This window comes from Lichenostomus cassidix, chromosome 13, assembly GCF_008360975.1.
Source record: "Lichenostomus cassidix isolate B80296 chromosome 13, HeHo_3.0, whole genome shotgun sequence".
In the NCBI taxonomy this organism is placed as follows: Eukaryota; Metazoa; Chordata; class Aves; order Passeriformes; family Meliphagidae; genus Lichenostomus; species Lichenostomus cassidix.
In genome coordinates this window covers 8,104,475-8,131,818 of record NC_139494.1, presented here as the reverse complement: position 1 = coordinate 8,131,818, position 27,344 = coordinate 8,104,475, and the positions used below count along the sequence as shown (strand labels likewise).

Below are 27,344 nucleotides of genomic sequence, written 5' to 3'. Positions count from 1 at the left end.
TGTGTACTGGAGCTTAAAATAAAACACTGTCCAAAACCAGGATTAATTTTCTACAGGAAAAGGGCAACAAGACAACAGGCCCTCAGAGGAAAAAGCCAAGGCCCACAGTTCCCTAAAATCAAGCACTGATGCACCTATTAAGGACACCAAATAGAGAATCACTTTATGGAAAGAACATTTATTTTTGCTTTAAAACTTGTGATCCATAGAAATACATTAAAATCAACATGTACACAAAACTTTTTTTAAAAACCAACTTTGGTTCAAAGAAATATTTAACATCTAAATCTTCTGAGGTACAAAAGGCACAAGACCAAGCACCCAAACAAACAGAATTGCTCACAGCACTGTTTGCACCACTACTACAGAGGAAGACTGGAGGGAGGAAGGCAGGGGAACATGAAAATAACAGCAACCAAAACATAAGGATGTGTACAATGTCATTTACTTTCTTTCACAGGCATTACATACTTTATTGTTCTCTTGTTGTAAAGTGCCAGGAGTCTTGGAGAAAAAGATGGATCATTTCTTAGAAATGAACTGGAACAAACAACAGTAGAAAAGGAGAAAGAAACAAAGGTCTGCAGCAGGCTGGAGTTCAGTCAACCTCTGTTCTCCCACAAGGTCTTAAGAATTCATTTCCTCTTTCATGAAACCATTTGTTTGAAACTGTGGAAACAGGGAACTGTAATTAGTTATCAGCATATACCCAGAGTGGGTATCACCACAACCTAGATGGATACTTCAAGTAAAATATCTCAGTTTGCTTATATTTCACTCAAGGGAAAACACACAGAAATATGCAAAGGGCTGGGGAAGAAAGGCTCTTCCCCACTGCACAGTTCTGGAGCCAACAGTAACACAGCAGTGTATTCTGGGGCTGGTATCACTGACAGCATGCTCTGGCACTCTAGGAGAATACCCTGGATGCTGGGGGAGGCAGGTATGGGAATGGATGACATGAAGCTTGAGAAGTTTGCAGCAGGAAGCAGAAATTCCTAGTGTCCAGACATTCCCATTTACCTTACAAGGAGCTCTCCCCCTTATGCAGCAAAAACTATGCACAAATCTTTGTAGGAACAGACCTGATCCTAGCCAAGTGATAATTCAAATCAATCTGATGCTGATATACCATACAAACCCAATGAAAGTCTTACCCTTTCTGCTACCATTGATGCAAAAGCTTACTCAAAAAGCTAAAGCTGAACAGTGCTTAATACTCCATGAGATCAATGGCAGGAAATTTCTTTATGGACAAATTACTCCAGTAGTTGAAATGACAACACCGAGATTATGAAATAATTTTATAAGGGGGTCAATATATCCCCAGTTTTACATACATGAGGTTTCCTTCAGGTTTTGGTCCCAAAGGAGTATTACTTACCCCATTTACACCCTACTAGTACTGGACAAGCTGCATGTCTTGTTCTATAATCCCCCTCACCACTTCTGAAGAGATTGTACCAAAACACTGCTGTTCCCTGAGAAGTGAGAGCAGATGTGGATTAGTCAGAAGGTAGTCCATATAACCAGGTTACAGTAAGGGGAGGGGGATGCCTAGGGGTTCAGCTGCAGGCACTTAGAAAGCACCTTTAGCAGGTCACCATTGAGAGCACATGAAAAAACCTTAGTCCTATTCTATCTCAGCCATGTTCAGAGTACAGAGGAATTCTACTTTGCACAAGATTACTTTGTTAAAAACAGGTGTACAGAGAAATTATTTGCTGTATATATTACAAAGGGAGATGCATTTTAGTCTGCAAGGTCACTACAGCTGCAATGAAGTGCCCTTTGTCACATCAGCTGAGTTTTACATGGACTGTGCTGGGGGGGAGACAGAAACTGGAGAGAGAATGAATAAACCCAAACACATAAACAGACTTTACCTTCTTGGGCCATATTGCTGCCCCAAAATCTGGGAAAACTGTAGCTCCTCCAGCTTCTACATCACTCATCTGAGAAAACAAAGTCCACAAACTGTCCACTTACAAGGTTTTTTTTACACAGTCCCACAAACTAAAGTGCCCCAAGGCCTGAAACTTCCACTTGCACCTCTACAAGCAGCACTGATGAGGGAGGGTGTACTTAAACCAGCACAAACTGCAGAAGTAGCAGTACCTGCTGTTGAAGGATTTTATTTCAGCTGAACGCTTTTATCCAGATCATGTATGTCTAGATATATATTACCTAGATCATAGATCATCTACCTCAAATAGTCACTAGAAGTTGTGAACCTGCAGTGTTAATAAGCTAATACTCTAGAACAAGAGAGAGGACTTCAGAGTAAGCTGGTTTCATTCCACTTTATGATACAATTAGGAAAACAAGTGTCTGTTAAACCACATGTTTCCCCATAATTGAAACCATGCCTTTGGAACTCATTTTCATAATTTAGTTTATGCCTCTTGGTCAACCACTTCAAAAACTACACAAACTATTAGAAAGCCTCTCTTTCTGCACTGTTTCTATTCTGCCTACCAGCAGTGTTATGCAATTTCAAGTGCTTCAGGCAGCTCAAGCTTTAACACCTACAGCTATGTGACTCTAAAGAAAATTATCTATCTTTATGCTTTACCCTTCTGCATAGGAATGAATTTAACCCTATTGAATCCTTCAGTAACAATGGATTCATTGTAATTTCTAGACTTGAGTCAAAACCCACCAAAGTTTCCTGGAAGCTGTCCCCTTAAAAATAGAAAGTATTTCCACTAAATTCAGTAAGCTTTGGGTCAGATTCTAGTTGAAAGAAACAAATTAGTCAGATCCAGTTCCCACCAAATCTAAAAATTACTATTAATACACCCCCAAGTCCCCACATTCTCTATTGTAACTTGGATTTCTGTTTAAAGCAGATGTTATTACCACTGTGGTGTCCTTCTGCTTGGTACCTACAATAAAAGGGCATAAGATGCCATAGGTGCACAGGTTTTTGCCCCTTCCAACTAGAAAGCGTGTGCATGCAGCCTTGCAAGTTAATATCTCTGTCTTAGCAACACAACCACTCTTTTTAGTAAGGGTGTTGGTACATGTATGATGTGTTATGTGTTCTGCATGGGACAAACAGGGGCAAATTGCCTTTGACCATGTACACCTGGCAGAGAATATGTATCATTCCTTCTAAATCAAGGCTTGTCCAAAATTCTGAGAGGCAAACAAAATATAGATTGACTCAAAAATTAAAATCTCTTTGCAGCAGAGTATTTCACAGCTACCTGTCTTACTCCAATTCTTATTTTGAAGATTACTTCCCTCCCCGCCATATGAAGTTGAAAGTGTTTCTGGTTCTGTTTTGAGTTGCATTTCACTCTCAAAATATGAGTTCAGCCACAAAATTTAAAATTCTGTGACAAAATATATATCACTCAAATGTTAAACACAGAAGATGAAGTGATCCTAAAGAGCTAGTGAGTATAGGTTGGTAGATCAAACACTGTCAGAAAACTACTGTGAAAACAAGGCCACTTTTCCCAGTGGCAGCAATGTTCAGGATTCTGGTGTACATGGTCCGTGGGCTGTATAATGCATGCAACTAATGAATCTTTCAAGTCTGCACTTTAACTCAGTTACACCAAGTTCATCAGCTCTTCTCATCCATTTGTTGAGGCAGCAGCTGTGCCAGAGCAACTCTGCCTTTGTCACATAGCTGAGGAAGAGACTGACAGACCACAACATCAAGTGCTGTCAAACAGTGGTGGGAAAATATGACTGTCTCACATTAAGTGGCTGAAAGTCAAGTTCCCCAACAGCATACCACATGAGAACCCCAAGTATTTCCCTTTGAGAAAAAGGCCAGATTCTCCTCTCCCCTCACAGAATCCAATTAAGTAAAAGATTCCATAGTAGAGTGGCCAAAAGGGGAAGATGGGTCCTATATTCAAATTTTCTGCTCTGAGGTTAAATACCACCAGAACTCTATCAATTCAGATGGGACAGCACCTGATGCTGCAAGAATAATGAAATCCCTACTGCCAGATGCCAGGAAATCTCTACAAATAACCAAATGCACAAGCTGTAAACAAGAAGCCGCTAAAGTTACACTCAATGCATAAAGGATCATCATACTTACATAGTTTAAAAAAGTGGCCACACGATTTCCAGTCCCTAACCGCTTGAAAGCATCTGGCTCATCTTTCTATAAAATTAAATGAGAATAACTGCAAATTTCAAGCTCCCATACAGTAGACAGACAGAGGTACTTACATAGTTAAGAAACGTCGCTAGCCTATTTCCTTCCGATTTGAGTGTGCTGTCAAAGGGTCGCTGCAACAGACAACAACTTTAACCTGGGTGCCAAACAGGCTCTCAGCTCTGCAGAGCTCCTCAAGCCCAATTTAAAGAGTTGGAATAGAAAGGGGGCAACGGATACAGGGCAACATTAAAGCCATTACAAGTTGCAGCCAGGGCGCACAGCTGCATGCACAGAGCACTTGGATGTGCCAAGGAGAAGTTGCGCTGAACAGTTTTGAAGGAAGAATGGAAGCAATGCTTTCCGGGCCTGTGACACAGATGTTATCCAAGTAAGGTCAACAACAGGCCATTATTGTTCTGGGCACTGATCCAAAGTCAGCAACTGAGGTGCATACAGAAATCTAAAGCCCTCTGAAGATTAGTTAACACACATTCTTGTAAATGTAGCAACTCAAAGAAATATTGTCATGAGAAGAGCAAATGCATGTTGTGCCAGCAAAACTATAGAGTAGTTTCAGGTGGTTGCCTGTCTAGGACTAAAGACCACATCAAAAAGATCAAATTGTCTTACTCTGGAACAAACACTGAGTTTCATTTGTTGAAGTTGAGATTACACTGGTGCCAGTGTAGAAGCAGAAATAAAAATCTAGAATACCAGTGTCTTTCTTGCCTTCAAAAATATGAAATTAGAAATTTATTTACATTGCTAATAGTCAGGAAGTCATTCCAGTCAAGAGACATTAAGGTGCATTTTTACACACAAAACCAATAATGTTCAAAATTTAAAGAAAACAATACATCAGTATTGAAAAAGACAAATAGCAAGGAAAACCACAGACACCATGTCCAAGATGTAGTTCAATCTACTTGAAGCATATTTTAATAAACAAGTGATCGTCCCTGAAATGGATTCATAAAATCCCCAAGACTCGCATATGCATATCCAATCCAAAAAAAGCCAACATAAGAACACTGAGATACAGCGAATTCCTTGGTTACTGCCACTGGTGTGAAACCCAGTTCCAACCATGACTTTCTGCACTTGAACAGCAAAAATCTAACTTGAACAATGAATAAAATCCCCGAGTTCTAATAAGCAGCTACTGAGGTGCCTCTATTTGAGAGCTGCAAGGGAACAAAAAGCTTCAAGTCTGATCAGAAGCTGTGAGACACTGCAGCATCTCTGTTTCAACAGTGAAAATCTGCGATGCACAGAGAGCCTGCAGGACCAAACAAAAACTGTGGCAACCTCTGTGACTGCTTTGCCTCAGCTGACAACTGCAGCCAAGGTTATGTTCCAAGTGGAACTCTGCCCCAGCTCCTAATCCAAAAGTAAAGTCCATGCTGGCCAATTTGATGCCTGAGGTCCTTGAGTTCAAAGGCTTTGAAGAGAATTCAAGAGCATTTGCTCAACTCAGGAAACAAAGTAGTCTTAAAGTTAAGAGGAAAATTCTCACAACAGGCCAAAGCTAACGAATACAAGCTTCCATAGTGTTGAAACTTTTTTTTTTAAAGTTTTTTTTTAAACAGTGCTAAGTTGGGTGGCTTCAATTCTGCACTCAGTTACTGGGTTGTGTACTCTGGCTGGAGCAATCCCTCCTACCAGGTAAAACCACTGGGACAATCTGAATTATGCCAGATTCCATTGAAATACCACAGAAACCAAGGCATCAGATGGATTTTATATTTGAAGTTACCAGTCACTATAGGTCTTTAGTATGATTAGCACACCTATGAACCGGTTTAGGATCATTATTAAGAATCTGCTCTTCTTTTCTACCCACTCACAGCAAACCAGAGCTGTTCTTTGCCAGGCAGAGCCCCCTAGTGCCTCATGAAGACCCAGCACCACCACCTGCTTCTGGAGCTCGGCCCTCAGCACCATCCCAGGGAATCCTCTTCAGACCCTGGTGCTGCAGCCATGCTAAGGAGTCTGCCAGAAGGGCTGTACAACCCATGAGGGTTTCCATAATGGTTACTTTTTTGGAGGGAGGTGGAAGGATACCTCCTCCTTCATCAGCTCCTGCAACATGCTTTAAAGCACCCAGCAAAGCAGGATTTGGACATCATTGAACATGTAAGCCTAATAGAATGAGGCAGATCCATAACCCAGGGCTTGCAGACTTCAGTTTACAAATGAAACAATGGAAAGAACACAGTAAAGTGCTGCATGGCTCTTCTAGTCTCTGAACTGTGCAAGGAATCAAGGTCCCAAAGGTAAGCGAGGAGATTTGTTCATTATTCTTAAACTTTCAGCATCAGAGAAGGCAGTGCAAAGGCTTTTCAGAATCCATAATCCATCCATGCAACAGGCCTAGATATTAAATGTTCTAACAGAAGACAGTTTCAGAAGTTCTCTCAAACCAAACTGTTCCCTCCTCCCCACACCACTAAGAAATAGTTGCAAGTATGATCTTACCCTAGAAAAATCAAAGTGTGGCTCATACTGCCCTCCCATTCCGTAGTTGGCAACCTACAGCATGGAAGAAGGAAGAAGGTAGATACATATTGAACTGCAAGTCACTGCTGCAGAATACCACTTGCTCTCAGAAATCCAAAACATGCTCTGAGAAACAGCACTTTGTGGCAAGATTATTATCTACAGTACGCTTAATTTATTTATAGATTGCCAGAAGTGAGGTACGCAGATGAGAACCAACTTAAGTGCTTTTTCCCTTTCGTAGTTTGAGGGTTTGTACTTATCACTACAACAGCCTGTTTAACACTGAGCAGCAATAGATGTATCACACTCTTGCTTCCTTCCTCTGAAGAGCAGGCAGGAGTCTGCAACTCCTTGTGGGACTCTGTGCCACTCATGTATGGTCTGTTATACACAAATGCCTCTCCAGGATCACAGGAAAAAAAATTAAAAGCACTCCTTCACTTTATGATCACATAACAGGTTTTAGTTACTCTGAGACTGTACTTAATGTGTCTCCCAGATCATTACAAAATTACCTGGTTACTATGGATAGCCTGTAACCAACAGTATTTCCATCAGGCTCTGAAACATGAATTCAAGGAGCAGAGAGGAAGAGAAACAGTGAATTGCCTAAGGTACAGCTGTTCTGGCAGTGCTGTAACACTGGCACTCCTCCCCAGCAGCCAGCCAGAGATCAATTAATGAGAGACTATAGCAGAACTACAAAAAATATTTGGGTCTTAGAAAGGTTGAATGAGGACAGAGATTCAGCTTTTGCAGACTTGAAAAACAAGCAGCCGTCATTTCCCTCAGAACAAACTGGTAAATCTTAGATTCTTTCACAGTTGCCTTCTATTTCTTTGATTTCTCCACCCTTCTCTGCCTGGCACACACAGTGAAACATCCATCTGCACCAGACCACCCTAACCTGCAGCTAATCCCACCAGCCCAAAGCCAGTGCACCAACCTGCAAGAGCTCAGCTGTTTTCACTGTTAACCCTGTGATTTGCTGCATCCGTTGATTCACCTTGGCCACAACAGGATCATCATCTTCTTCCAACCATGAGCTAAGGGAAGGATAAAAACACGTTATTTTACAATACCAACCACCACACCACATTTCCCAAGGCAGAAGGATTTTTCTACCCTTCAGCTAAAAGCCATTTTTGATGCATTTATTGGGGAAGCTTTGGTGACATGCAAAGCAGTTCGAATTTTCAGACATAGCAGGTAGCAGACAACAGTTGTTAAGCACAAAAACCTTAGACCTGAACACTTCTCTCTGCTTACCTCTTGGATACCCTGTAGCTAGCCACTGTAAGGACTCCGGTTTTGGGATCACGTACTGTGGCTCGTGCCAGCTGTGCCAAAAAAGTCCCAAGGGGGAAGAAACACATCAGGTACAGGACAGAAAAATTTTGTTGCATATTACCAAAATCAACACCTGATTTGTCCAACTTCAATATCTCACTGGATGAAAGAGCTTCAACCTAGCATATGATCGGATTTCATGCTAAAACACATGCAGCAATAAGTACAATTCATCACCTGCATTTCATCCTGGAAAAAGAGTCTGACAGATTGCACAAGCCATGATATTCATTAGATCCATGAGCTGCTTTGCTGAACAGGTTTTTGAAGGCACCTTTTTAAACAGCTGGAGTCAATATTAGCAAGAGGGAACAACAACAAAAGTTAACAACATATGATGTCCAAGTTCCTGGCAAAGAGAAAATCATTGGATACTCAATGAATTTAATCAGCCTGCTCCTCATGTGGACTAGAAAACCAAATTCTCATTCTCAAATGTAAAACAACAAGTGAAAACTTATACAGAATGAATTACAAATTATGAGGCAGACAAATCCCCAGGGGTAGAAAAATCCTGAGGACAACTCTTAACATTCCCATGCTCAAATTTTCCAGCTGAAAGATGCCTGGAACATCTAGTCCTCAGACAGTTTGAGATGTTATTACATGACGAAGGTAACTCTGCAAAAGCACAGCACACCTACATGTTTTAAATGGAAGTATCATCACATTTAGGCCATACCACCAGATTTGTAGGGGGGAAAAAAGGGAACTTGGCAAAACTGATGAAGTTTGCTGTGGTGTCAGTGACAGATGATTGCTAACAATACGCCAGGTCACTTTGGTTTCATACTTGCAGTTGAGAACAAGAACTGGGACACTCCTTTCTTTGACTGTAAGCTCAGACCACATTTAAATTTAACTCCTGCCAACCACACACACTCTAAATCATACTCCTTTTCTTCCCCTTAATTATAGGTCATAGAAGGCCTTTTTATTTGCATCTTCTTCAGAGCATGCAGTCATTATTTCCTTTATTTTTCCTCAAATAAGCCTCCAGCCAGCTTTACAATCTATGTCAGCTGTCTTGTCCCTATACAAGAGTTCTTGGCACAGCTGTTGCTGTAACTCTGACTCACTGTTATTTTGTTCCAGATTTCTCCTGTGTAAATCATGACAGAAGAGCCAGGCTGACTGAATGTTGTTCTTCACTGGTACTGGAAGCTATAGGGATATAATTTTGCTTCCCAAACTTCTCATTCTGCTGCCATTTTCAAGCTTGTATATGCTTGCTTGATTTCTGCACCTAGCATATGATCTAATTAAATCAGAACTCAAATAAGTCTGACTGCCTTGGTATTATTCCCTATCTGCTCTGATAAGCAGGTTTCTTCATTTAAGACACCATCTACATCTCGGTATAAACAACTGATAAATGTGAGGCTTCCTCCCTCAGGGTGGAGAAATCAGCCTTGTAAGAAGCTTTTGCTTTGAAAAATCATCATAACACTACATTGGTCAGAAGCTTCACTGAGTGTTTCTCACAGAGTCTGTGTTTAGATTAGCAAGCTCTCCACTGTTATTTCCTTCTGAAATTCTGCACTGCTGAAACGCTGCAGCATGAGCTCACATATTCATGGCTCCCCACCCCATGACATATTCTTGCCTCCTCAGACATTCCTGGCTTGCAGGTAACATTCAGAATTTTGGGAATATGGTTCTCATGCTTTGATGGCAGACTTGCCTCAATGCTATCCACGTCAATAGAGCTAAGAATTTTCTTGACCCTCCCCAGTCAGTTCTGATGGATTGGCTGAAAAGCTGGATCTACTTTTTGGAAGTGGAATAACAGTGATTGCATTTTGCAAAACAAGCATAAAAAGCAACTCAACTGTAGCTACTCCCAATCATATACAGATGTTCTTTCTCAACAAAAAGTATTGGCAAGTTGTAAACTGCAGATAATGTTGAAGTGCTTGGACTCAAAAGTAGAAATTTCTTGCAAATGCATTTCAGAATAAAGAAAGTGCTAATTTTTCTGAGTCTAAAACTAAAATAACACTTCACAGTTCTGTCTGAAATCTTCCATGATTACTAACTAAAATTTATCTGTATTTATTAAGGGCCATCTCATCACAGGACTTGCATTTTCCATTCTTTGAGTACTACTGCAGAATTTAAAGTTATTCCTGAAGCTGAGCTATACATAGGTTTAGAAAAGACAACTCATAAGGAAGTGGTTGCTTTTTATAAATTGACAATTTTCATCTGAATCTTAAGGCTATAATATTTACCTAGTCTTCTAGGGACTGACTGCAGTTCCACACTACCCAGATTACATGAAAAACTCCTCTAACGTTAGTTATATAAGCAAAACTCAGAGACCAAGACTTAAGACTTTCCATAAAACTTTGAATGAAAAGGGAAAACCAAAAAAATAGCTGTCTTTAGACAGCACTTTATTTGATAAAATAGATTAAGTGATATGCTCTATGTGAATGCTTCCATTTTATCTGAAGCTCTTGAAGTTTTCTACTATGATGTAATAGGAAAAATTCTCCATTTATGGAGGTGAGAGTCCTCACTGAAACAGGAGTGTTCAGCCAACACTTCCACAGCTGGCTGGTAGTCATAGAAGTTCAGCTTCACAAACATCCCAAATTGTTCATGTTCTTGGGAAGCATCAGTTTCTCAATCTGTTTCTAACTGTTTATGCTTGCATTTAGAAATACTTACAAGAAGGCTAATTCTTCACTGGAATTTTAGTACCATATTTCATAGTAGTAGCCCAAGAAATGCTAAAATGAGCCACTCATCTATAAGCAAAAATTTGTTCAGTTTTACTTTCTGCTCAGACCTGACAGAAAACTAAGTTGTAGTATCTACTACTATCACACTTCCATACTTCTTTTTGTCAGGAAAGTGACAGGCAAGAAATTCCACCTCCAGAAAAAACAGATAATTACTAGCTTTGCATGAGGTAGCTGCCTTTTTTTTTTTTATTGTGTGCAGAGTTGCTAGAACTCACACCATGAGTAACAGGGACCACGTATGGTTTTGAAGAGAAGCAGTGGATTCCAGGATATACAAACTAAAAGAAAACAAAAACCAAACCCCATACCTCTAGGTATTATTCTAGCACAACTTAGATTCTTTTTCTTTCCACTTCTGTTGAGATTTGGGCTTTTCAAATTTAAGTTTGGCTCCAGTTCAAAAGGCAGACTTAAGGCATATTGCACACCTACTCCTAACATTTTAAGTCAGCAATTTACCTTTTCAAGTCTAGTCTCTAATTTCTTAAAAGCTTGCTAAGCCATTTACTGAGAACTTTGCATAATTAAATGCAACAATGCATAAATACCTTTGTGAGCCTGGGCTTTATGGTCCTACATCACCAGGCAGTTTCCAAATCATTCCCTTTAGGCTCACAGCTGCAGTGTATCATCTCTAGTATGAAACCAGATCTTTCAAATCCTTTGCCTAGTCCTTGCTAATAGAGATTAAAGCATGGAATTAGCAGTCATTAGTGAGATGGAAAAAGGGAAACCTACCCTTGGCTTAGCCAGTTGTTTAATTTTCTCAATTTCTTCATCAGACATGACATCATAGTACCGCACAATATGAGGGCTGTCCCATTCATCTTCTTCTTTAAAGGGAGCTATGAGCAGGTGAGGATTTCTGTTTCCATCATGGTACCTACAAAACAGCCTTTTTTGTCTTCGAGGTGTCTGAAACAAAATGCCAAACAAAGCATTGTTTGCTCAAACACTTTTCCTGAACTTAAAACAGGTAAGAAAAGAAGATGAGCTTCATTCCTCACACATTGTAAAAACCTTCAGCTGACCAGCAGATATAAGAGGTAAACAAGAGTGATTCTGCAATTTACTGCAAATAAAAAACCAGGATATTCCATTCCAAATACCACTGAGCAGCATCTGAAACATTAACCTTTAGGAGAATTAAATCATAACAGTTCACAGATTAAGCAACACAAGCAGTCAGCTGTAAAAGAAGTCTGGTTCTTATAATTAGGACTATGCAGATGAAATAAACTGGTTCTTTTCCCTGCATGAAGAATTAAAGCCATGCTTGTTGAGAGGTACTGGAGTCCAGTTGGTCACAACAGTCACTCCAGAAGAACATGTCTAAGATTCAAAAGGGAAGGAATAATGTGATTCCTTAAGTGTGGCACAGCATAATCAGTGCTCAAGAGAAAAAGCTGTAACTGTACAGCTGACTTTGAAAAAGCTGAGTAGACAGACTGAGGAGAATCAATTTTCAACAATCTTTAAGAGGTACAGCTAAGAGCTGTTTATGTGTAACAGCTAAAGATTGAGAAGCCAAGATAAAAGGTACAAATCTCACTCTGGACAGAACTAAACTTAACTTTTACTTAAACACCTTCACAGAAGGAAAACCACAACATGTCCCACCAAGCTTGACCATCCTTATGCAAAGGCAGCATAGTCAGGAAATTCTTGTCTCTTACCATTTTCACCCCTTCACCTCTGCAAAGGGCCTCATAGATATCACGCTCTGGCAGGTAGTCAAGAGGCCTCTCATAGGCTCCACTTTGCACCACAGCTTCTGTAGTCGTCACGGTATTATTTACCGACTTTTCTTTTTCCTTCTCCTCTCTTTCCTTCTCCAGTAGCTTCTCAAAGTACCGCAGATTACTGCCTGCTCTCTCATGAGTGCTGTCTTCATTGAGAGAAAAAACAGAGAGAACTGGTGATTTTTGCAAGCTCAGGAACTGTTAGTACAAGTCCCTGTATCAAGACAGCAACAATTCTTCCCTTCCTAAAGCATTATCAGGCAAACAAAGGCATTTGCTTTCAGTCTGCTCTGAAAATCAACACTGGGAATTTTCTGTCTTTGCAAAGGAGAGGTGGGCACAGCATACAAGAGAATCCTGTCTGGAAGAAACCATCACAAAACTTGTATTCCAAGGAAAAGAATCAAAGATTTTTTTTCTTCACATTCCTCCTTTTCTCTCAACTTTTCTGACTGATTCTACCCAAGATAAGAAGATCATAGAGCTCATGAGCAGAGACCAAAGTAGCCCACTTGCTGCACCCCTCCTCTCCACCATGCTCCTCACCCGCACTGCACAAGCACACTTTAACCAGGGACTGTGGTGGAGTCCAGTCCCAGTCTTCATTGCCAAAGACTTCTCTCAGGCTGGGAAGCTCTGAGGTGTGTGTTATCACCTTAAGCCCATCTACAGCATCTATCTGTAGCTCTAACAGGTTTATATGGGAAGGAGTTTGGATCACTAGCATCTTTGGATATATTAGTGATTTATTAATGATGCTGGTATGAATCAATAAACATCAATAGATCTTTACCCCAGGTAACTAAGGAACAATTCCTTGTTCACCTGTGTTTTTGGATGCGACCACTTAGAACAGATTCTTTCCCTTCTGGCCTTCCCAGGCTTATTGTGTTTATCTCATGGAACCAACCCCAAGGCTCACTGCAGTCACCACTCATTAGAGCACAGGGTAACAGTGGCCAGATAAGGAAGCTGAGCCCAGAGCAGAGGAAGCTGCTGCTCCCAGAGGGGACTGCCAAATGTGTTCCACTGTTTGCTACTGATAAGGATTTCCATTCTGCTATCAGTGCTAAACCCCACTGCAGAGGGAGCTAGATTCAATACATATTCAAATTCTTGTAAATTTTAATTTAAGAATTGTAGTGTCTGTGGAAATTAGACTAATAGATATTTTTCAATAGGAAGGTTTCACCCACTCTCAGGATGCTGCTAATATCTAAACTAAGAACCACAGCTCATTAAAAACCCATCAAATACCTAGCACAGTAAATGTTAACTGTAATTGAGGAGGACAGACCTTTTCAATGCAGGAAGTAGGCAAAGCTGGATAGGAAGCAATGCTTATTTGCTTACTCAAGGGAAAGCTAGAAACAGTCCAGAAATAAAAGGAAGTTTTAAGAAACTCAATCTGTTCTGAATATTCAGAAATAAACACTGCAAGATCTCAGGTGAAAGATTTTTCCAGCATCCAAGAGTACTTCACTGAGGAATAAAGAGGCATATGTGAAGTCAGTAGGACTTTACAGAAGATGCAGCACTGCCTAAGTCTGTGGTAGCCTTGATCTCCACTCGAGCGAGACAAGCAAGGCTTTAACCACTGCCAAGCACAGCAGCTCAGTACACTGCAGCAAAGCACACAGGTACTGCAGTCAGACACATTGGGGCCTTGGGTAACAACAGCACAGACCTAAAGACAGCTTGTTAAAGATACTTCATGTATAGACTTTTTTTCCAGGACTCACATTTATTTTAAGTCATCTGTCAGGATATCCTTCCAGTCAGCTCACCAGTGTGGATGAGCCACAACTGTTCTCAGCTCTGCTGCTGGCAACACACCCCAGTTAAAATAACGTGGTCCTTGTTCTTACCGAGGGATATCAGCCGTCTGGTGAGCTCCATGGCTCTGTGCAAATCCCCAAACTGGAAAACAGCATAGCTGAGATAATCTAGGATCTCTACTTTGCTGACTGTTGTATCCTCCCCCTCATCGTGCTGCTTTAAGGCCTGCTCCATCCAGAGCACAGTGTGATAATAGTCCCCATCGTTGTAGGCTGTCTTCCCCATGCCAAAGCAGTCACCAACTGTCAGGGAGGATCTATATTTTGTTCCTAAAAACAAAAAGATAGCTTGGAGCAATCCACACAGAAGCATCTTTGCCTTAAATACATGGGACACATTGAGAAGTATCTGTAAATACACACTTTTATTATCCAAAAATGCTTCTAAGAAACAATGCTTTGACAATATTTCAGGTTCGGTACTAAAGTGATCACTACCACAATTAAAGAGTAAATGCTATCTTAATTTTATTTAATTAATTCCTTTGGAAACAAAGAGAAGTTTAACAGAAGTTACAGTGTTAAGCTATTGTGTTTTCTGTTGTAGACAAAGCAAGAGCAGACTAAAATCTTAACAGATTTCACCTGACTTACAGATCAACACTTTGATTTTCAGAGAAACCTGACTACATGCACAGCCAGCTTGTTTCTCTTTACTGGAAATCTGTATTTCTGCATAAGCAAGCTGATGCTTATTTAGACAAACTGAATATCCATCTGAGAGTGACTGCAGCAATTTCCAGTTGCTCCAGATTAGAAGATGCACAGAGAAGTCTTAAAATTCAGTTGATTATTAATGGTTATTAATACTTATAATAACTTAAAATGTTGTGTAAGCTCATCTACCCACACACCCATGAAGCCTATTCAGTTTGTAAACAGCATGCTGGTAGCCACCATAACCTGTTTCAGTAGGTTTCTTAGCAGCAGCAACAAATATTCATTAGGACTCAACTAATAATCAGACATGCCAGTATCTCTCTAAACTTTCTGAAACGTCTCTGTGGCAGAACCAGTTAATCCTCATTTCATAAAGGACTTTTGGAGAGAGTTTGAGGATGTTAACCCTTCCTTCCTATTAAAGCAGAGGAGATCTTGGTGCACTTACCTGGCAAGTTCCCTCGGGAGAGGGTTTCAGGATCCAGTTTATAGGTGTCCTGCAGGCGCATCAGAGCCTTCGCTGCTCCAGTCTCATCTTCTTCAGTTGGAAAAAACTGACGCTGGATTGTAAGATTTGCAATAAAGCCTTTGCAGTAAAAGGGAAAGATGTTATTTTCAGAGCTTGAATAAATATCAGTACAAGATTAAAACAGAAGAGGAAACATCTGCTCTGGCTTGAGAACTGAGTTGCAAATAATCCAGATTTAAAGCCTCTTATTAGGCTCAAAAGTTATAAACACATTGTTTTCTGTCCCTTTTTAAGAAATACAGCTCATGAGCAAAAAATAAAGAATAAATAACTAAACCCCTCAGTTTTCTTGTGCCACACAATTACTGATGTACAAGGTGAATCTAGTGATCTTCATTTTCCTGTAATGTCTCTGAGATGAAAACTTTGTGGCTTTCATCAGATCTCCTGCAATATCCCCAGAGACAACTGATTTTAGATTGTAGTACTGGTCAATTATCCCCAACTCTGTATTCCAACCTGTAAAGCCACAAGAGCTTTTCAAGTCTCAGTTCCAGGGACAGAAGCCCTGATCCAGCATCCCTTCACTAAGGTAGGGCCTTACTCAGAGGCTTAAAAATAAAACCAGGTGATATTCAGAAATAAAATTAAATACACTAAGTAAACATATCAAGGTTACACAGCAGGTTGGTTGGGCACAAGAGGAAGCCATCAACTGAAGGAAAAAAACCCTACCATTTCCAGTCACACAGCAAGCAGAACTGGAAAAAGGAGCTTTTAGAAAAAGAGTTAGTGACAGAAGTATTCAATAAAGTATTTTATTTCCATTTAGGATGACTATTCCAAAAGGCAATAAAAGCCTTGTCTGGAAAAAACTTCCAAGTACCTAAACTTTAGCATATGCAGGGTGGAAAGGGAAAACATGCAGTGTTCTGCCTGAAAAACACAACCACCACTCCCTCACTTTCCAGGAGTCCAGTAAAAATAAACTTCCACTTAAAAACCAAGCTATGGAAACAAATTTAGGCAGACACTTGACAATATGATGCAAAACCAAGGATTAGTACTGGAAGCATTAGATTTAGAAGGACAGGTTTAGAGACAGCAAACATATTATCCTGACTACAGCATCTGCCAATGTAGTATCTTAATGCTGGGGCTGATACAAAGTCCTTCACTAATTCAATATGGGGCTCATTTTGATTTTTATTCACTGACCAACATGGTCAAAGAACAATGATCCTCAAGAGCAGGAACAGACTGGGAAAGCAGATGAAGCAGTTCATATAAAAGGGAACATAACACTCAACAGTTGCCACCACAGCTTTAGCATATCCCATTCTCTCTTTTACCCCAAATAAAACAATTTCTGAGTCTTGACTGAGATGTGTTTCAGTTGCAAGTTTCACTCACTTGGGTAATCAGTACACAGGAGGCAAGCCATTAGTTGTTTTTCAAACAAACCTGGTAATAATATTTAAACTACAGCCGAGCTTGTGGTTTTCCAGAACACGAGGCTGTCTCCCAACAGCAGTCCCCTGTAACTCCTTACCATTTGTTGTATCCTGAAGAACCAGGTTTTCCAATTCCAGCCAGTCAGTATTCAAACGCTTCACAAGCTTATATGCATTTACAGGGTGTGCCAGATACCCTTCTGGATCAGAGGCTGATTTGCTGGTCAGTACATCCATTTTTTCAGCCCAGCTGGAATGAGAAATGTGCACCTCAGCCTGAGAACAATTATGAATGCACATCTTCCTTCTAAAATCATTCAAATTACACATCTAGATCAAATTATTGCTGCTTTTACTACCAAAACTGGCTTTCAACCTTTCAAGTTCACAAAGATAAAGTGGAGGTTTTTAAATTACAATACTCCTTCAAAGGGAAAATATTTCCCTGCTTAGTGTTTTAAACCTCACTACAGCAGGCATGTATCTCAGTTGCAATGAACCTTAAAAATACCAGTTTATACATAGATTGAATAGATGTTCTCTGTACCAATACTTGAAGGGGAGACTGCTTTGCCTCCTAAGGGAGCTTTTCAAAAAAGGAATTGTGCATATGTGACCAGAATTCCTATCATTTCACTACTCCATAGCTCCATTCTCACCCTACACTCCCAGAGGGAGTTCAGATTGACACACAGCCTTGAATTCAGAAATTCTTTGGAAACCATGACTCCTTCTAGAGTCACTTGGCTCTTCTGAACCTGGACCTCATTTAGACTATCCTGGTGTCACACCCTGGTAGATATTGCTATTGGTTAGACAAGCATTAACAATCTCCCTAAGGGACACAAAGTATCAGTTGCCAGCCAGAGCCTTTCAAGTGACCCACACAATCAGGACAACACCACAGATGTGCTGCAGCCGTATTGGAAGCTGAAGAGGACAAGGCAGGAGAACTGTCCCTGAGGGCAAAACCAACATGGGAAGGAATCCAGAGATTTGGTAAAGGTCACACTTGGCTGTTGTAAGCAGGGTTGGTGGCGTGAGACAAGAGGCAGCACAGAGCACTGGCACACAGAGGCATTCAGCTCTCATGGCAAGACTTCTCTGATGTGACTCCGATGTTTCCTCTCTACAGGAGTCCTGTGATGGCACAAGGACAAGACAAAGTGGGGAGAATCCAGCAGAACACCATTTCTAAAGAAGAAAATTCTAAGTGATATCTGAAGCAGGGACCCACTCCTTGCAGGTTAATGTGAATAAATTAAATCTAGTACTCTTGCTGTGATTATCTGCTGAGGAAATACCAACAAGATCTAGCAGCAGAGAGTGCTGACAGAAAGGCGAGGTGTGACTGAACACAAATGAGCCATTTTGTCACTCTTTGTTACACAAATCTCCTCTCCTACCTTTTAATCTGAGAGAGCTTGTTCTCTTCTGCTCGGATATATTCCTTTAAAGATTGCACCAAGTCCTTCTCTGCATAAATCAGGTCTGTCATTTGACCTAAATAGAGAGGAGGAGCAAATATTCATCAGACCTAAAATAGTAACAATTCCCAAGTGCACAGAAGACAAACCTTAAGTGCTCCAGGGCTATTAAAACCACCACAAACAGACAAATTAAGGGTGTGCACTTCAATGTCTGTAAACCACAAAAGCTATTAGACACAAAGGTCTGGCATTCAAATGCTTCAAGGGGCTTTTAAAGCCCCAGTTTCAACAGTTCGTGTAGCTTTGCTGTGACCTTTTCACTGCCTCTGAATTACTTTTGGTATTACAAGTGCATGCAAGGCAATCAAAAGAAAGGTTTGACACTCATACAGCAATGGAGTCAAAGCAAGAAAAGATCCAAACAGTTGCCAAAGCATCTGTTCTACATATGGATACAGATTAGGTCACACTAACAAATTATTAGTACAATCACTGGCATCATTTAAAGTTACAGCTTTACAATATGGGTAACTGTGGAAACACAACCTAACACTAAGCAGAGAGGAATTTCAGACTAATGTTCATAGACTCAAACACACACACACTCCTGATTAGCATTAATGGAAATTGCTAGCATGTCAGTCCTAATTGCTATGACAAACTTGGCTTTTCAAAGCCCAAACTGAAAGAGCATGATGAGATTTATAAATGCAACCACAGCTTTAGCTCCAGCATTCCAAAGTAATTATGAATGAGGCATGATTAAGCAGATAGAAGGCTGCACTATTTTCAGAGTAAGGAAAGATTCAGAAATAGGTAAGTGTAAAGCGAAGGTGATCCTTCATGGAAGCTTTGTATAAAAAGCTACTTAACTTTGAAAACTCAGAAGCAAATAATATACACGTAGTTAAACATTGTTCAGCCAACCCCAGGGCATGTGAGGAAGCTGGCAGTGGGACACCACTGCTGGGCTCTGGCTGAGCAGTTCCACACAGAACAACCCACCAGGAGCTCTGAGCTTTGCCATTCAAAAACAGCTCCACTGACTCAAAGAACATTCTGGAGAACAGCCAGTGGTATTTAATCAGCCTCTAATGCCCTTATGGAGGGGAAGTCCCCACACCGCTCCACAGGAAAACATTAGACCAATTAACAGCAGAAAACTCAGCCTGTGCTTATTTTGAGGCTCTACCACAATCATACATAGTTGTATCCTATTAGAACACAGGAACTAAACTGTCATAAAAATCAAATTATTTATCAGATGTAAAACAATATAAATTCTTTAGGATTTACTCAGGCCTAACAAAACATGCAATGTAAGGCAGTTATTAATTTTTCCTTCTGACACATAACTCCAGCTTTTTGAGAAGACAGAAGATTTCAGCTCCTGTGAAAAAAAATTTCATATGTTTATCACTTAAATTCTTTCCAAAAATCAAATTCAGGACTAAGCTTTTTAGCATCAGGTTGTGCTGTGTTCAAGATAACAACAGATGCCCAAATCCTGATAAAACACAGGCCCCATCTTATTTTACTGACAGAGGCCCCAGAGAAACTTGAATCATGTTGGTCACAGTGTTCTAAGTCAACCAACTGCAAATTGCACTGATGCTGCAGAAGAGCAGCTTTTCCTAATAGAGACAGTGTTGGACAGGACCACATGAAGAAAGCCATATGCTTCAACTGATAACTTCAACAGTCCTGGCAATCACGTTAACCACATCATGACATTGTGCACTGGTTCTTTCTATACCTATGGAGGTGAAGAACTCTGCTTCTGTGTGCCAGATCAGGTAAACACAGGTGAGGAACACCAACTGCAGCCAGGGCTTCATCTTCCAGATAGCTCAAACCTGTAACAAATTAAATGGAAAAGGAGGGATAAAAATAATGAACTTATTTGTGAGAAACCAAGCCAAGGCATTAATCTTTACATTCAGTCATTTTACCCTCATGAAAATGATTTTGGTTCTTGAAAGACTGAATTCTAATTAATAAAGCTTGAAAAACAAAATCTTCTTCAATCATAGGAGCTGTTACATAACAGTCTCAAATGCTCTCTTTGGGATTTGCATAGAAGACACTGGAAAACCCACAGGAGAAAAGTAAGGGAAGCAATATGTTGTCCACTGAGACAGAGACAACAAGCTCTTTTGCAAGAGCAGCTCAGTGCCTTCCATGTCACACAACTAGAGCTGGAAAATATGAGACACACAAAATTGTATTATATTCCAATAATAATAAGAGTCTAACTTAAATGGATTTATAGCATTCTATAAAACTCAAGTTATTTAAAAACTGTCTAGAAACACAAATAGTGAGAATGCCAAATAGAGAAATAGAACATTTTGTAGTGTGGAAGTGGCAGCAACAGCTGGATAAGTTAAAAGTGAAATTTCCAGCTCTGCTTATTCAAGATGCATCATCTCAGCATATTGGCCTCTGGGCACAACCCTTATGACTTCTGTATTTCAAAGGCTGTGCCAGTTTAGAAACCCAGCCCCAGAGATGGATGTTGAAAGCAGATTGTTCCGCTTCCAAAAGCACAGCCTGAGGGCCATGGGAGAAAAGCCAGCCTGAGCAGACAGGGTAGAGTGAGGCAAGGGATGCAAGGGGCATACAGGAGAGCCTCCTGGGAGATGTGATGATCAGGAACACCTTTTCCAGGGATTTGTGAGGAGCACTGCACTTGGACCAGCCAACAGCTCACTCGAGCTGCCTTTCCACCAAGCAGGCACAGCCACCAAAGCCAGCCTCACACAAGAGCACTGCTGCTCAAACACAGAGCTCTTGGCACACCCCTGCACAGTGTGTCAAAAGGGAGGTGACAACTCCCCACCTTAACTCAGGAAGCAGTTATCACTTTTTCCTACTCAAGGTAACTGGGCAAACTGGTGGCTCAAAATGACCATATGCAACCCACTCTAACTCCAAACACAGTAAAAAAGCATTTATTTGGGGCAAAATGGAATCAACCTGATGAGAAAGGGGAATGGAGGGGAGAAAAGAAAGGAAAACACATGGAATGTCCTGAAATTTCAAGCAATGCCACAAATAGGAAGGAATCAAGATAATTCTGCAATAACACTAACTCATTTCCTTGGGCTCCACACATTTGCCTCCAAAAGATGAAATACGCACAAGGCAAAAGATGAAAGGTGGATCTTGCCCTTTCTTTCTCAGATTTTCAAGCCCAAAGCACAAGAGAAGCCCTCAGCCGAGTTCCCCAGTGCCATGGACACAAACACCAAACACACCCTCAGTGACAACACCATCCCCAAGAACATTAGAAATAGCTCTGTCCTCTGCTGTGTATTATGACAAGGCAAGATGATTATTTTTAAATTATTCTTCTGATTGCTTTACAAGACTACACAAGGAATCAGAATCATTTACCACATCAGTTTGCAAGCATGAGTAAGCAGAAAAATGTCTCACAGCATCATAATAAGTCTTCTCCTTTCCCTTGTCTGTTTCTCACCCCCCTGCAAACCACATATTCCCAAAATGCTTGTTGTAAGTTAGTTCAGAACTAGTACATGGGTAATCTGAGAAATGAGTAAAGCTGAGTGAATAGTGCCATGCAGAGGTCTGCCAATACTACGAGCCACAATAAGTGATGTAGCAGAAAGCCCAGCAAGTCAAGAGCACTTGGGAAGTACATTAATTTGGATATATTAAGCCCTGTCTGTCCATTTGAATAGTCTGTCATCATTTAATGGAGTGGTTTTTTGGATGCACAACATAAAGCCTGGGAGAACAATTACAAGTGAATATTCCAGTTAAAATAACACAATTCTACATTCTCCTGCACCTCCTCACCATGTTCTCTCATGGCTGAGGATATCTGCCAAGAAGTACACTTACTACAGCTAGCAGCTTGTCTTTATAGCAGATCTTTAACAGCTTTACCATCCTACTCATTTTTACTTAAGTCAATAAACAGAGACCTCAGTAAACAGAGAAAGCAGCTCTTGCTCGAACAAGCAGGACACCTGGCTGCAGGGTTTGCAGATTGTTTGTACACATTCTTTTCACAGCTGTTACTGGGAAAACCAGCACAAATAATGAATTACAGGAGGCTGAATAACCACAGTCTTGGCCGGCAGGAGTGTGTGTGCACAGCCACACGTACATGTGCCCACCCTGCTCCGGCTGAGCCATCTGCTAACAAACAGGGCAAGAGAGGCACAAGGGGAATGAGCAGCTCCTGCCTCAATAATGGATACAAATGTTTGTAAAGCCAATGCGTTTTACTCAAACAGAAATTCCAGACAATAAGCCTGTGTAGGACAAATACTAACTATATTCCTGAAGGTTTTTGGATTTGTTTTTTTTTTTACTTTACAGTATAAGACCTCAATGAATCATTACTCCCACTGGAAAGAGTGCTGTCAGGCTCAGAACACTGGCAGAAGGCAAAAAGGTTCTTCTAGACAAAATACACCAGGATGGAATTTTTTCTCCACAAGTTGGACTGAATTCTTTATTAAATAAGCTTTCTAAAACACTCAATCAACAAGATGAAAAAATACAGACCTGACCTATTAAACAGAAGTTGCTTGCACATCTACCATGGTTCTCAGTTCCTCACTCTCACTGAATTTCATATCCAGGCACAGGGGACTCAGGCCAGCTCCCACATGAGCCAAAAGGGAGGACTTTTTTCAGGTCAGAAGAGGAAACAAACACCTATTACTAATCCAATGCCTTTAGGACTCAACTTCTGATCAAACTGATATGCTACAGTCTCCTTTGTTCACCATAGAACAAGAGTCCTCCAGTTGCCTGACAGCCTAACTAAAAACAGGGACAAAAAAAACCAAGTCCTTCATCCAGCTCCAAATTTGCCCAGGCTTCTCATGCAAGAGAATTAAATTAAGTGGAACCAACGTAAGACCAGTCTGTGCAACATAAAGAATAAAAGTCATACCCTTTATTGTGGCAAATTAGGCCAGAGTGTGACTTCTACTCATATGTGAATACTCTTTTTGATCACATGAGCTCCAGAAAAAACCTCAAGTGCTCTTCCACTCCACACTTACAGGTGACAGCACTCCCTTGGGGAGTGAGGGGAGGTGAGGAACTGGATTGTGATGTAACTGCTCCAAACTGCTACCAGCAAAGTTACCTATTCCAAAAAACTAGGTGGAGGAAAATTTTTTCAACGCATACAGGAATGGTTTATTCCAAGTAATTAAGGCAGAGCGCTGCTCTCTGGTTTGGTTCCATGCTTACAGACCCAGAATCTGCTACACAGGAATAAAGCTTGTGAAACAAAGTATCATAACTAGATACTGTCAACATCTGACTAAGATACGATTTTTCTGAACTCCTGGAATACAACATACAAGCTGATGACAAGGGTTACAGCCTGTCTCCTCTCGTGCACTTGCCTGTGCTATTGAAGACACCTGGAAAATCACTCTGAAAACAGCTGCTTCTACATGCATCTACATTTAAAATATCATGGTGAAATCTGACAAGCAAATCACTACTTCAAGGTCACCTCAGGCCACTGATGAGTTCTTGATGCACACACAGTTGAGGCTCTGAAGTTTGGTCCATTCTCCAACAGCAATTTGAGGTTGGACTCTGGGATGATACAGGTCTGTTTGGGGCTCCTCCAAATGCCAGAATTTTCCACCCTGTCTTATTGCTTGCAGACACAGCAAGAAGCAGTGAACTAGTGCTGCAGATGGCTTCATCCCTTTCTCCTCCACAAACATTGGAGTTTCAACAGTAGGCAACAACCTGCTATCTGTAGATAAGGTTAATGATATCTAAGTGGAAAATGGTATAAACAAAAAACCTGCAAGGTTGCTTACTTATTAAGAGCCAAAAGACAGGCTTAATTGTAAACGTATTTTCAAGATGTTGCCAAGGAGGAGCCTCTCAATACCAGTGAAGAAAAGCAGCTATAAAACCATCCACTTGTATCAGTATTTCAAGTCCTGTAGATTAGCCTGACACATGATAGAAGTTATAAAACTATTTAGAAATTATTAAATACTAAGGAAATAATAATTTTATCCTAAGAAAAAAACCTCCTATATCATTGGCTGAAGAGTTTGAAACAAGTAATTCAGAGCTGAAATTCATTAGCCACATGAACTCAGATGCTCCAGTGTTCAACCCAGCCCCTTCCTCCAGAGCACATTGGCTTTACTGCTCAAAGCAGCTTATGCCAACATCACCACCTTTCTCTACAAAGGATTCTAATATGCATCTGAAAAGAATTATAATTGCCTAGCAAAAACACCAATGTAATTGCCTTGTCAGGGCAAGCCAAAAGAAAATGAGGAAAAGTTGTTTATTTGAAAGCATTAAGAAGGACACAGCACATTCATGCAAAATTGCTGGCAATTCTTTTAACATGAAGTAAATGACAACCACCTTAGAAGTCAATCATCTTGATTAGCTTCCAAGAGTTTTTGAAAGCCATGGCAAAGAATGCTTCTTCTGCACTCCAGTAGATGACAAAACTGATGCAAGTCTACGGCACAGCAAATCCACTGGGATCTTACTCTGCAAGCTCTGCCTATATGAAACAGCCTGGAGTCAAAGCCCACAGTCTCAGTGAAGACAAAAAGATTCTGGGCTTTTTCCACTACAGCTTATTTTTTCAGCATTAATATTTAGACTACATTTTACTGTGTAAAGACCATAACTTTAGTATATCATCATACTTAACATAACTTGACGTAATTTGCCATTTGCTCATACAAAGCATTAAAAATATGTTATTGTTCAGAAATGAGGGGTTCTTTTCATATTAAAATATCTACTGACACTGTCACTACTGAGAGTGAACTGTTTCTTTCAATTAAATTTAATTAAAATCAGGCATTATCTCAGAGGCTGACTCTATTCTAACATACCCTAGAACGTGACCCCTTCCACCACCCTCCACATTCTCATGTCTCTGACATATAGAAAACCATGCACAGAAATCAGAACTAGTCATAGGAAAAATATCTATGTTTACAGCTTGCTTCTTTGGATGTTTGCCAACGTGCACAGCATGGAAATTATAAACAGATTGGATTCCTGACTTAAACCTCCACTGAAAAACTTCTTATACTAACTGGTAAATCCTGCTCCCTCTGCTGTTACTCTTTTTGAAGTACATCATTCCTTCACTGCTTCCCAAAGTATGATTAGTCACATTAAAAAATTGAATCCCAAGAAATTACAGCATTAGCAAGAAACCACATTCTTGTCTGTTACCATCACAGCAACGCACATTTACAACTGCAGAGTAACAGTCTGCTTGTGAAATATTAGTGGCAGTTATTGATTGCTATAGATATTCACAACATACCTGTGGGATTATTTCCAAGTCCTTAAAGTCAGAAAGATGAAGTATTACCCTTGTAAAAGTGGCCACAGTGGCCTTGCAGCTCCACTCCACCCTCACAGAGCACCTATAAAATTAGAGCAAGAGGTTCTGTTATAAAAATGTCTTCTGGGGAAGCCTACCTTACTACTGAGGAAGAGGGATGATTATTGGCTGGAAACACCAAACATCCAAAGTCAGACGATTCCAAAAATAGCTTTTATTTACACATCCTCTCTCCTTGCATCCAGGTTACAAGGACATTCTTTGCTGCCTGAAATAAAATTACTCCTGTCTGGTCAAAGGCATGTTTTGCCATAGTATGGCATGCCAGGCTGCCGTGCCCCAACTGAGCTGTGGTAACACTTTAGTAGTGCCTTCAGCTTCCACACCAGCTGCTCTCCACTGCCTTTACACAGCCTTTTCCACAGAGGCTTCGGCCACTGCATCCCTCAGGTCACACACAGCTGCCCCTGCTCTCCTGGCTTGTCCCCAGCTCAGCTGCACATCTGTGCAGGGACAGGCTTTTTTTGGAAAACAGAGCTCAGAGTAAAGTAAAACGAGACGTGAGCAGAACAAGTGGGGTTTGGACACCTTTACAAAGCTTAAGGCATCGCTTGCTCTGTGCTGAGCCTACGGCAGGCAAGGAACAGGCACAGCCAGGTCATGCAGCTGGCACAATCAGCTGGCAGTCATTTACCCGGAATGCCAGAGCTAGCAAACCCAAACAGCGCGGAGAAGGGGAAGCAGCCCTTGCACGGTTGTCGCGCTGACACCTCTAACACGCTGACACAGAGCCGCGGACGTTTAGCGACACCACCGCCGCCCGTGCCAGCCGCCGCTCCCCAGAGCCCGGCCGGGCAGCACCGAGGGGCTGCCGCTCCCACCGCGCCGCGCGGCGCTGCACCGGGACAGCCGCCCGGGACGCGCCGACCCCCAGCAGCCGAGCGAGGAGCCCGGACGAGGATTTAAGGGTCCTGGAAAGGATTTAACCGCGGGCCGCCAAGGCTGGACCGCCTGCAGCGCGCTCGGACCGCGCCGCCGGGTAGCGCTCACTGCTCCCCCGCAGCTCCCCTGGGGAGCCCGGCGGCGGGACCCCCGCGAGTCCCGGAGGGCTGCGGCAGCGGGCACAGCCTGTTGCGGGCGGCTGGCGCCCCGCCGCCCTCAGCTCAGCACGGCCCGGCCGTACCTGCGCGCTCAGCGCCGTACCCCCAGCCCGGCCCCGCTCACCCTCAGCCGCCGCTCCCGCCGCCCGTTCTAGAAGCGCCCCGGCCCTTCCAGCCCCGCCCCCCGCCGGCCCCGCCCCTCCCGGGCCACAGCCCCGCCCTAAGCCCCGCCCCGTTCCGCCCCGCGCCGTAATGCCGCGAGTAGCGGCGCACAACCCCCGCCGCCCGCGCGCGACTGCGGCCTCTCAGCGGCTGTCCCACGGCGCAAAGCGGATGCCGAGGGATATCAAAACCCCCGTAACCCCTGCTCCATCCCTGGAGCAGCCCTTCTGCTTCTGGATGTGCTCCCTGCAGGCTGGCAGCAACTCAGGCGCTGCTCATAGCACCGCCGAGCCAGCGCCCGGGTGAGCCATGGGCAGGCGGGAATCTCGTGGCAGAAGGAAAAGGATGGACATGAAGGAAAACAATCCCAGTGCCGGAACGTGGCAGGGCCGTACGAGCAGGGTGAT

General features: G+C 41.8%; 1 protein-coding gene across 4 annotated transcripts; it reads right to left on the bottom strand.

Annotated features, from left to right (window-relative positions):
- Positions 1–162: 162 nt before the first annotated feature.
- On the bottom strand, positions 163–26,968 carry P4HA2 (prolyl 4-hydroxylase subunit alpha 2). Of its 4 annotated transcripts, none has more exons than XM_085073503.1 (16): positions 26,900–26,968; positions 25,655–25,757; positions 20,084–20,183; positions 18,304–18,400; positions 16,996–17,147; positions 15,423–15,560; positions 14,345–14,584; positions 12,411–12,622; positions 11,473–11,649; positions 7,901–7,971; positions 7,578–7,677; positions 6,608–6,661; positions 4,201–4,260; positions 1,887–1,955; positions 1,385–1,481; positions 163–669 (listed from the first exon to the last, which is right to left on the bottom strand). In XM_085073503.1, the coding sequence occupies exons 3-16, from the start codon at positions 20,163–20,165 to the stop codon at positions 599–601; spliced, it is 1,620 nt and encodes a 539-aa protein (XP_084929629.1). In that variant the 5' UTR covers positions 20,166–20,183; positions 25,655–25,757; positions 26,900–26,968; the 3' UTR covers positions 163–598. The 4 variants fall into 4 exon arrangements, with proteins under 4 accessions (XP_084929629.1, XP_084929628.1, XP_084929630.1 ...); XM_085073502.1 differs by lacking the exon at positions 4,201–4,260 and adding an exon at positions 4,067–4,132; XM_085073504.1 differs by lacking the exon at positions 4,201–4,260.
- Between the last annotated feature and the right edge of the window lie 376 nt (positions 26,969–27,344).